This window comes from Dromaius novaehollandiae, chromosome 1 (genome assembly GCF_036370855.1).
Source record: "Dromaius novaehollandiae isolate bDroNov1 chromosome 1, bDroNov1.hap1, whole genome shotgun sequence".
Classification (NCBI taxonomy): domain Eukaryota; kingdom Metazoa; phylum Chordata; class Aves; order Casuariiformes; family Dromaiidae; genus Dromaius; species Dromaius novaehollandiae.
The window spans coordinates 172231278-172243765 of NC_088098.1; the positions used below are offsets into that span (position 1 = coordinate 172231278).

Consider the following 12488-nt stretch of genomic DNA (forward strand, 5'->3'; position numbering starts at 1 on the left):
AGGAGAATTCTTCCAAGCTAGCCCAGAAAAAAAACAAGTATCTGGATGAAGCATTCTGTAAAGTGTTAGTGGAGCAAATGGAAATAAAGCAACTGGAAGACTGCTATTTAATTTGGGAAAAAATTCATACAGTTGGAAAATAATACTAGCTAACATTGGTAAATATAAAAAAGGAATCAATATTGCATGCCTGGCACACTTGTATTAACTCATTAAGAGAAATGTCCTTACAGTATGCTCCAACAAAACATGAGCTGAAAAGGAAAAGAGAACAGAGGATTGGTTAGTATTTAGCCAATTTGTTTGTAATTCCATGTTAACACAAACATTGCAGTGTGTAGTTTTCAATGTGAAGTGCAAAAAACCAAAAAGCAGAAGTCTTACTTAGCAAAACAAAGCAATGTTTTATTATTTGCTTTTTCATAAGGACAATGAATGCAAAAGAACATAGAAAAAGAAAAGGTAAGTATAGAGGGAAATTCCAATCAGATATCGAACATAATACTGAACTTTTTTCCCCATGAAAAGCTGAGAAGTGGAGGTGCCCCTTAAGTTAGTCTATAATCACTTTTAATATCTCTGAAAGATTAAGAAAATGAATAATGTGACCAGTTTATATATGCATTTTTAAACATTATAGATAAAAAATTGAATACAGCCCTAGCTTAACAACAACATAAACCTCATCATTTTTAACATTAGTAATAAAAAAAGCAGAATTCTAATATAAAAGGAAAAAAAACTGGAGGAAAGGATCTGCATCTTTTTCTTCCCAAAGGTGCAACCCATAACTACTGTATTTTGCAACTGAGATTCCAGTTGTACAAAGGATTGAGAGATGTATTCTCCTACTTAGGGAGAAGCATAAACTTCACAAACATTTAAGGAAATTCAATGTGCATGAACAGAAAACAGTAACCCTTAAGAGATGATATTTTTAAGAAAGTAATGGTATAACTTAAATGAGTACGGGGAGAAGTGTAACACAATTTTTCCACTTTCAGAGTCTTAAAAATATGATTTTTCCCTTCATAGATTATTTCCAAAATTACCTTGAATTTAAACTGATTTTTATGAAGTGACAATGTATTTACTCTAAACAAACATTGTAAGATACCTGTATGAACTTTTTTTGAGAAGACTCCCAAAGGGGATGTTGTGTTTGTATTGAACTCAAGACTCTAAAATAAAGCCAGTGTTATAAACCAGGAAATGCATGTGCAATACTCTGTTTTAGGAACAAAGGTGCACCTACAAGGATCCAACTGCATAATCATGGACTAAGGATACACAGCTGCCCATCCCTGCTAACATGAATAAATATCATCTTTTAACAGGATTAGGCATATGAATAAGGACATTCAGGCTCAGGCCAAAATCAATTAATAGAAATTCATGTGAGCAAACTTAGGATGAGACAATTCAATGCCTTTACGTCCAAAATTCTACCTAACAGTAACTATATCCTTAATAGACGTATCAACAACAACAAAAAATATAGGTAGCTCATATGAAGATTAAACATAATTTAGAGGATATGCTGTTACAAAATATATTTTGACATTTCCTAAGAAGCAATTTAAACAGTAATTTATGCAGAGTTATTTACAGGGGACTCAAAGTGATCTATCAGTTTTAAGCAAACCAGTATATTGGTTTGAATTTGATAAAGTATTGATGAATACAAGTTTGTGATAACAAGGAACTTCAGGTTTTAGTAAACTTAACAAAAGAGTTCTACACAATCATTAGATGAATCTAAATTATATAAAAAATTGTCTGATCTGGTTAATCTGAATCATCTGATGCATTCATTTTTACTCAAACTTCAGATCAGTAAGTCAGTGGTACATACGTGCTGTAAAACAAATTACCACTTAAATCTTTCAGATATAACAAACACAGATTAACCAAGTCTGACTATACTTAATCTACTATACTAACAGATGATTTGTTCTTACTTCAATACTATCCTCAAAGCACATATGCAAATGTGCTGAAAGAAAAGGCAGTAATTATAAATATTTACTAGAATGACCAGAACTGGCACTTGACCATAAACCATCCTGGCCCTCATTTCTGAAGCTGTATCTTCACTAATTTGTCTTCTGCTTTTAGTAGTCTTGTATCCTATTAACTTGGAGAGTTACAGATCATCTGGAAATTTCACACTGGTATAGGAAAGGAATGTCTGTTCGATGCAGTCTGGAGATAAAAAAGAATTGTACTTCAGTTCAGAGTGATTAGCCATAAGCAACACTGCTAACTGAGGTAAGAACTAGAAGCAGTAAAAAAGCAGCTTCCCCTCCCCCTGGCCCTGCCATGTCAGGATGGCAGAAGAAAGTGAATGCTTTATTATTATTTTCTCAAAGTTACATTCTGAAAGAACACTTGAGAATGTTTTACAATTTTAGAGGTAACATTTGTTATTTATTTAATAAAATTAATAGTCATTGGTCAGGACTTATCTGTCTGCATAAAAACAAAGTCATTTAAGCTTGGTAGAAATTAATTTGAACTTCTTGTTTACATTTCATACTTAAGACACTTCAACAAATAATATTTAGGTGTCCAGCTCTCTAAAGAGACTCAACGAATCTTGTCAGCCCATACAGCACAGTGATGAGAAGTGCTTTTAGCTAAGGGACCAATTCAGAAGCCACTAAAGTCAAATGGGACAACTCATTAACTTCAGTTGATACTGAATAAGGCATTAGCATCTTGTCCTAAAGTAGAATTTTAACTCCAGGAGAACAAAGAATCACAGACTGCATCATCATACATTCTCATTAATCTCTTCAAGCTTCAGTTTTCAAATACCAGTTAGTCCCTACAGTTACATTTAAAGTCATATTTTTATGTTTTATTATACTGAAAACTAACATTTAGATAAGTACATATATGTTTTCATGCAGTCTCTACTCTACAGATTTCCTTATTCTGAAGAGGTCACTGTATTCCTAAGAAAATGAAAGATACATTACTGCTGTAAAAAGGAAATGCTGCAATGTAGATGCCAGTTTAGGTTGATTACTAAAAGGCAGTATAATTCTGTTATTTAACACTTGAACTTACTGCATAGTTTTGACAAAATGGCACATAGTAAAAACATACTACATTATAGTTATGTTCACTTAACAGTTTTATTCCATGATCAAGAATCTTATAGTATAGCGCAAGTACTGAGTTTCCATATTTATCATTAGCCATTTGTTTAAATGTATATCATTGTCTGAAATAAAAGGAACCATCTTTTCTAGGTAAATACTCTCAGTTTTTTTCAGACTTCCAATAATGTGTTGCTGGTAACTTCATATTGATCCTGTGGCCAATCTTGAAAAAAAAGAAGTTAAGAAAATTTGCTTTATTACAGTAAACAAAGCTTCTCAGTTAAGCCAAATATATCATTTAAGCTTTTTAAATAAATTGCAGAGTTACGAAGATGCTACAGTACTTTTTTGTGGATTGAAATGTACTTAGTCATGCAGGTAAGGTAAAAACATTAAATACTACTGAGACCCTACTTTAAGTTACATAGTGAAGTCCAACAGATCCACCTAATGAATAAAAAGAATAAAAAAAAAAAAGAAAAGAGTGGCTATGTGCCAGACTGATTAGTCAACTACCTGAAGGCTATATAAAGCACATTGTTGAATACACAATAATCATCCTTGTACATGACTGTCTTAAGACAGTCATGTAAAGAGAGGCAACACTTATCTATTGTTTGCATGTTGAAACCCATGTTAATCAGATTTAATATGCAGGCAGATCAGTGCTTCCTAACTTGCTGACAACAGGTTGACTACTAAAGCCAGTTTCCCCTACACAAACGACAGGATCTGCTGCCTGTCCAGACACTGTTTCTTGCTTAGGAAAAACAACATGTTTTACTGCGTTTTCGTTTCTGAACTTCAGTTCCAGGGAGGACTGGGGTAGCAATGAGGAAATGGGTTTACTCTCAACTGCACGATTTCAAGATATTCTAGTTATTTCCAAGCACATATAGAACATATGCAACATTCCTGACAGAGATCTTTGGAAACTATACAACAGTAAGGAATTCTTGCTTCGTGACTAAAGTCCGAATTTTTTGATATAAATATTTAATTCTGCTTCTCAGAGTTTTCCTGGGAGAGATAAGGTCATCTCGTCATTAAAAACAGCTTACCTTTAGTACAAGAAAAAAAATCTTGTCCTATGAGCAGCTGCCATACTCTCAGACATATTTCTGACTTTAAGATAATTGACAAATCCTCGAAAGAACAGGAGGAGTCCTGAAAATGTCAGAAATGCACAAAATGAAATATACCAACATGTCAAAGTACACAATAACCTACATTAATTCTTACCAAAATAATTTTTAAAAGTCTGGTTATATAAAAAACAGTCAGAAAGGCCTGTATGCATTATTCACAAACAAGTTCAACGGGCAAGCATTCTGCTTTTAGCTTATAGGTATGATAGATATATCCTTATGGAAGGCTTTTCAGAAGTTTTACATTCATTCTAGGTTCAATTATCACCCACTAAAAGGATTATGTGAAAGATGCTTAAAAAAAAAAGAATAAATGCTCTGAAAATAAGTGCATACGATTTTCAAGTAGAATTTTTAGAAGTTGCTATGTTAGAAGACTGCCTGAACTCCAAGGGTACTTTGGAAATGTTTAAGATTATGAATGTATTGCCAATCAAGGAGAAAAAAAGAAACAAGACAGCACTGAGTGCTCTAGCACCGAACCGGTAACAAATTATAGTAGCTGATGGCTTGAGATTTAGCCATCCAGTAAAATGCACTTGTCCTAATGGAGGAAAATCATCAGCTGATTCAAAGAAGATTACTCAACATCTGTTATGACTACATTTATTACGCTTACCTCCACACTTTAAATGATTTTTAAATATTTAAATTTAGCCATGTTTGAAAGAATATTTCAGCTCTAATAATTTACTGAACTACTATAAGAACAAGAGATACATGACTGTCATACAGAAGTTAGTTGTAACAAAGGAAGTTACTCACATACATCGTTAGCATCATTCTACCCATTGACAGATTCACCAGACATTTGAACAAACACATCAGGGAGTGGGGGGCACTCCACACACCCCACAGTGCTGCATAGTGGGGACAGCTCTTAGATCTATTCTTCTTTTGCTGAGTAAACTTCAGCACATTATTCTACTTCTGTTGGTAGGATTAATCTGCCCAGAAAAGTCCAGTCTCTAAATCTGAATTTCACATACGTGGAAACATTAGTCTAGAGGGACATTCTTTTCATCCTAGAATAAGTAAGGTGCACTGCCCTAAGCAGGTCCTCTCCCCCCGCAGATTAGTGAGGGCCTACTGCCAGTGTCTCAGGCATACAAAATTCGCTCTTACATCTTCAAGGCAAGGCAGAAGAATACGCATTAGTTTCTCTCAAATTAGAAATATTATGCTATCCATATGACAACACGTTTTTAATTCTGACACACATCAGAAAAGTATAGTACGTTTGAAGTATTATTAAATGTTTTAAAAATAAAAGAAAGAACACTGCCCCTAACATTTGAAATTTTTAATCACTCAAGATTGATTTAGATGTTGGTAAATTAAATCCTAATAATTTCTAACAGCACATCTGTACAGTGCTTGCTCTTACAGAAAATGAGACACCAGCTAAGATCAACCCTCAGTTTGATTCAGACTGGGAAATCCTATGTTTAAGTTGACTATACATCTTTAGCATCAGTTTTGCTTCTCAGAAAATGAAGTTAACCATATATGAACCTGAGCTGGGTAACTCAATACCATGTGCATCATTACACAGGAATTAGATTTTTTTTTTTTTTTTTTTTAAAAAGGACAGTGTAGGTGCCTTGAAGATACATACATGTATGCATGTAACAGATCCCAAAGGCTCAAATGAAAATCTAAACTAAACACTTAAGATTAACAAGTTTTCTTCATTTTCTCTTCCATCTTAATAAACTCCCTATAGTTACACATATACTTTGCTCTTTGATGCACTTTTCCTTTCTTTTGTCCTCACCAAGACCTTGTTCCCAGCCCCCCCATGTTCATTTCTTATCCAAATTTTTTTTTGTCTATTTTTTATTTTTTTAAACCAAAGCCTCATTAGGAAACAAAAAGCCAGAGAATGATCCACTAATGGCTGGATCTTTGACCTAAGCCAAATACATTTTTGTGATTAAAGCAAATTCTGCATGGAGGAGAAAGTAGTAAGATCTGGATTAGAAGTCTACTACAAAAGCTGCTAGCCAGATATTACCAGAGATAGTCCCAGGTTTAACTGAAAAAAGCAGCTAAAATCGCAAAAGGTGAGTAGGCAGCTTTCAAAATGCCCAAAAGCATATTTTTTGCATTACACACACTGGAAAGCCAGTCTAAGTTCAATCCATATTTTACATTTCTCATTTGGGGTGGGGGGTGAGGAATTTTCCATTGTGCTCCTCAAAAAGAAATATTGGCCAATATTTAAATTTAAAAATTAGAATTGTCTTTCTCTTCAATTTGTTCACTGTACATGACAGCTCTTTGGAAGTAGACCATTTCACTTTTCCACAGAGTGTGAGCACATTTTTCCAGTCTCCAAAAGAGAAGAGAGCAGAAACAGATACAAGAGACCCCACCTGTTGTCATGCTCTCTCAAGTATGTCAATGGACTATCCAAAAGACAAAGAACCAAATTCAGTTTATTCATTTTTAAAGAAATACAGGATGTATTACTTGGCATATTCTGATTGGAAAGTTGTCTGAACACTGAGATAAAGATCTGTTTGGCAGAACCCCCATGACTTGATAATGCTCTCTTTCATATCCTACTAAGTAGTTCTATTGGGGTAAATTCTGCAGCATTCTAGTAATCTCAGTGTATTCATTTCAGTAGTTTAAAATTATCAATAGCATATTTCAATCAAAATATTTGTAAGACAAGGGAATGTCACTTGCTGGATATATATTGCATACCTCGTGATGCCTTTCATTCTGAAGCATATTATAAACTTTGAGTTGACATAAAAAAAAAAGAGAAAATCTTCAAATAGACAAGGCTGCAAATAAGGCTTTTCTAAATATAAGTGGCCCAAGTTCTGAATGAGCCAAGTGTCCCAGAAGGCTAGTATAAAGAGGAACTACAAATGCACAGCTCTGACAGATAGGGTGGAGGAAGATGTTAGGGGAAGAACACACCACTTTTATACAAGTGAAAGTGTTAAACCCCAGTTTCAGGCACCACAAAAGGCTTGTCTTAATTAAAAGTTTATCTGGAGATGTTTGTATATGTAAAGAGTCATTTCACTTGCTACTTGAATGCAGTCACTTCAAATAGAGTATGAGAGTATTCAAGGGGACTGGTTCTGTGAAGTGTTAAACATTTGCAGTTTCTGTATACTGCAAACAACAAAGTGCACAATAGTAGAGTAAGGTGAGTATTAAAAAGTTTGACAAATGCCCTCAAGCATTATTAAAAGGAGGGTGGAGAAATATTCAGATAACTTTGCTATTTATCCCACAAGTAATACCAGAAACCTTAAACAATCACAAACAAGATCTCAGCTTTTATAATTTACTCAACATTCATCCTTCGCTCTCAGTCATTAGCTCAATTGACTCAAAGGAAAGACTGCCACCTACTGAATCAGCAGCAGGTTACTACGTTTCTAGGGACAGAAAATAAAATGGATAGTAGCATTCATTGCTCCACTAGAAGTAAACTGTTTCAGATTTCATATTCAAATTATGAGATCCACACTAGGTAAAAGGTATTATAATTAAAAATAGACAGAAGAACAGAACTAGAAGTACATAAAACTTTGAACCTAGGCATACAGACGTTTTAAAAGAGAACCGACGTCATGGAAGCACTGTGATCAGAAAGCATGAAGCCATTCTCTTGTCTGACTGAGTAACAACTAATGCGGTATGCATTTCAAAGGACTGGAAAGGGGCGTTTCATGACCTGTGTACAAGACAGACTCCACGTTCCTAGGATCAGTCGCATTTCTTAAAATGTAAAATTTGACATATAAGTTTACATATATAAACATTAGGTATCACTCACTCCCACTAGTCTTCTACATAAAGCCTAGAGCTTTCTTGAAACAGTTGTGTACAATTGTTTTACACAGTTTGTGTAAAAAAAACACAAATTATAATTATGTACATGTCAGAATTGTACGTGCAGAAAAAAATCCGAGTTGAAGATTAATCAAATAGCCTGCAGTTCACACAACATGATAGCAACCAATAACCTGGTGAACACTAAGGAAATAAAAGCAACATACAAATCATAAATAGCTAAAGAAAAACATACAGCTAAATATGTTACAGAACTGTATTTACAAGGACATGATTCATCTTTAAGTACTTCCACATAAAAACATAAATGTTTTCAACTGCCACTTACCAAGTACAAGAAATATCCACCAAAGCCAGTATTGTCCATTGAAATATCCAGTAAAGTAATCTGAGAACTGAAATACATTCACAAGGCTTAACTTCAGTAAGATAGGTGACTAAAACACATTTAATGCTTATTTAAATACAGAAAGGATAGAGGAAAAAGCAAATTTGAATAAAAATAATATATTAGGGTAAAGTACAAAACTGATATATTTGTACAGCAATAGACTGCACCTGATACTGGAAGTGTTATTTGTATTCTTCAGCAAAGTTATTTCAAATCCTCCAAAAAACACTTAGTATTACTTGCTGGAATCATCTGACATTTTCCATTACAATGAATCACTGTTGTCGATTTTTTTCCCCAATGCCTGCCATTCCAAACACATTACAGCAGCCTGCTGCTTTAGATATTAACACCAGAAACCACATTAGTTTAATCTTATCAGACAGGGATGTTCTGCTGACCCCTCAAAAGAAGAGCTTTTGACCTTCTGTATACCCCCTACTGTTAATCGCTGCCAAGAATACCAGCCCCATAAAGACCCCCAACTCATTAAAATCTTTTCATTTTCAAACCAGTATTCAGTTCCCAGCAGTGAGCTGAACGCAGCTAAATGAACCTTGAAGTGGCATTTCAGCTGTTCCTGTTAGTGACCATGGTAGACAGTTTTGTCCTCTCTGTGATGTGGGAGGCAGCTGGAGGGCAGAGCGCGATAGTATTGGAGACAGGTATCTTTGCCTTTACCAGACTCCAGACTGCATGCTCCACTGATAAAAAGGCTAATCAAATGTCTCCACAGTTCGCATTGGAAATAGGAATAAAGAGATGTGTGAAAAGTCACCAGGAATAAAATAACCTATTTAGTAGCAGCTATACTTCCCATCCTGCTATCATGTATAATGCATCCTGCCACAGTACTTGCCCATTTGTCATTTCATTTCCAGCACATTTCAGTAGTGTCAACCAGGAGATTGTGTAATTCAGACATTGCTTACTTTAAAAACAAGATATTGGGCCACACCTCCAATCAAATAATCATCAGTGCCATTTAATAATTTTAGATGAAAAGAGAGCATAGCTCATCCTTTTTTCCCCTTAAGTAACTGTGTATGGAGATCCACAGATATTTTCTCCATAATAAAGCCAGATCATGTGCATTCTTTAAAGGCCTAATCCTGTACTCATATTCATTTCTATGAACAATTCAAGGAAAATAAAATAAAAATCAAGCAACAGAATTCCTAAATTGAATTAAAATAATTAGTACTTATATTACCCCCACATAAATACTTGCATTTCTATCATCCAGCAGAGAACGCATTTTGTATTTTGATGGTTCATTAAAATAACAGATGAATACTTGATGCCCAGGAAGTTCACAGCATTACTAAAATTCTCTTACATTATAGTCAATATTTTAAATTCTCTAAACACATCTACCAATCCATTTTCTTTGAAATTCCATTTAATTGGGAAGAAGATTTATTAAAACCAGCAATCGGGCACCTATATGTATTATTCTCACACTTTCTTCAGACAAAAGAAATCATTGCTGCAGAATTTCCCCAACAGCAAAATTGTACTTTTATCAATTTTTACTAGAGGGGGGGAAAAAAAAAAATCTAACAGAGAGAGAGCATACATGAACTAGGATTGTTTAGACACTGCTACACTTCATACCACTGAGGGAGTGGCACAAGTCTTCTGAAGTATGAAACAAAGAAACAGAATAATTTCATGCACGTACACACCTGCGCATCACCAATAAGGCAACATTGTCAACATATACCGAATGAACTTTTTGGGTTATTTTCTCTTTGAAAAGGGGGAAAAACACAGAGATGACAAACTTTGTTATGAAAAAAGAAGCCCTGAGGTCTTGAATTGGTCAGCTCTAGTATTTTAAATGGGCAACAGATTATACATTAGAATTTAAATACCAGCTACGACACAGTAATTCTTCAAGGAAGTTTCGTATATACTAATTTTGGTTTTTGTTAAAAGAAAAGAGCACATTCCTGTTTGCTTGACAGTAAAAAAAAAAAAAAAAAAAAAAAAAAAAAAAAAGCTGTCACAATGATTAGGTTCTGCCCTCTGCTTAGTATGCCTCAAGAAAAGTTGAAAATAACCCAACGAATACATAGTTGCAAAATTCACATCATCTCTCCCATTCAGACAAATTCCATCCCAACCCCTGAATTCTAACTAAATGCACCAGAATCACCTCTGGTCCAGGAGAATTTCTCTGCCCTGGGGAACCAAAAAACCGACCCTCAGCTGTAATAAGGATGCAGGGCATGTCCAGGAAGGACCAATCTCTTCTCTACAATCTCTATTTGATTTTGACATGATTTAGTATATACGTATCTTATAGGGAGAAGACACCAGATTCTCCACGGGAGAATAGTTTAGCAAAACACTTCTGAAGTGTTATTCTGATAGGCCAGAGCCATTTATACTTGTTCATACAGGCCAGTATTTCTGAATGGAACTAAAACTTTTTTTGGACTTTTTCCATTTTTTTCCTGTATGCTGCTTAATATTTGTTCAAAGAATGAGTCACTCCACATTTCTTCTAGTGAAAATAAGAATGTAAAATGATAAATCAGATAAAAATAGTCTAAGCTTCATTAGTAAATAATATATAGAAAGAAAATTCTCTAATGAAATGGAAAATTAGAGCAAATTCTAGGCATTTTAAAGTTTTTTAATATACTGGAATTTTTAAATATACTGTGTTTCTTTTAATTCCATTATTATCTATCTTTAAATAAATTTCTATACTTTCTGTCTGCACACAAAAAAGCCTGTATAGTGTAAATCAAAAAACATACCCGTACAATGAGAATCCATTTGATCAGTGAGAGACCAAATCCACAGATCGCACCATACCTTCCAGCTATGGTATTTGTTATACAGAAGGATAAACAAAATCCAATCCAGTTGAAAATAAATGCCACTATAAAATAAAAGAAACAGTAGCTTCTGTTAATCTGCATAGCTAGGCAAACACTTGACATTAGTTTCACTTATAAACTAATAAGGATATGCTTACGCAGTCAGAAGTTCCCTTCTAATAATTCAAGCTTTCGGAAATTTAGCTTGAATGCAGACATTCCCAATGGTATATTCACTTTAAAATAAAGCAAATGGTAAATAGGTTGGAATCTACTGCTTTAAATGAGAACATTCCCAAAATAAAGTATTACATTGCTGCTGAAATCTGACTAGATGAAACTAGACAAGAAAGGTAACGCAAACAAAGGACTATAACACACAATATTTGGCCTAAAACAAACAAATGAAAACAACCTTGTGACACTTTTATAGCTAAGGATACAGTTATTATGCACACACATGTTCATATATCAAGGCTGCGTATTCAGCTTTATCCAGTTTGGACAGAAAAGAATGAAAGTATCTTGTTCTGTAAACACATTACAGAAATGAAGATAAGTTGAGAAGCTGATGTTTCATTGGTTACTGTCTTGTCTTTAACAAGATCTATATATGAACACCTGATATCAGAAATCAAGCAAAGGACATTGTGTATAACTATTTCTGCTACCTCATTAATGATCTTACACAACTCATAGTTTTACAATTTAAATTTTCATATTTGCGCATGTATCTGGCAAACAACAATATTTGTATTGACTGCAGTTTGAGTAGATTAGGTTAAAGTGTGGGAATCCTGATTAGGTGATGTTCCAGTCAGAGAGCAACTGAAAACAAACAAAAAAAAGGCATATGCTGGGGGAGGGGCAGCTATTCCAATAATAAGAATATTTTAATCTGTACATCCAGATCTCTCTCCAAAATAGATGAAAAGCATTTGAGAAAGACTGGGTAAGTTGTTCTAAAAGTCGGATTTGCTTTTTTTTTTTTTTTTTTTTTTAAAGCAAGCTCTCTAAACTCACTCTACTGTTACTTTTTACAGACTTCAGCAGCTAGTTCTTTAATGTGTCTCTGCTCCTGTCTCAGCAGAGTAATTTATTGCTCTCCTTCTCTCCCTGCTACTCAAGCTAGAGTGACTTTGATAATGGCTCCAACGATAGCTATGCTAAAAAGGTGAGA

General features: G+C 34.3%; 1 protein-coding gene across 2 annotated transcripts in view; it reads right to left on the minus strand.

The window, feature by feature from the left end:
- Nucleotides 1-384: 384 nt before the first annotated feature.
- Nucleotides 385-12488, minus strand: part of NDFIP2 (Nedd4 family interacting protein 2) — a 45757-nt gene continuing 33653 nt past the window's right edge. Inside the window, exons 5-8 of one of the 2 annotated variants that reach the window (XM_026120826.2) lie at nucleotides 11246-11370; nucleotides 8412-8478; nucleotides 4172-4277; nucleotides 385-3333 (exon numbers count right to left, since the gene is read on the minus strand). In XM_026120826.2, coding sequence (XP_025976611.1) covers nucleotides 4174-4277; nucleotides 8412-8478; nucleotides 11246-11370 — 296 coding nt within the window. In that variant the 3' untranslated portion in view covers nucleotides 385-3333; nucleotides 4172-4173. The remainder of the gene's footprint in view (nucleotides 3334-4171; nucleotides 4278-8411; nucleotides 8479-11245; nucleotides 11371-12488) is intronic. The other variant, XM_026120827.2, reaches the window with a different exon arrangement.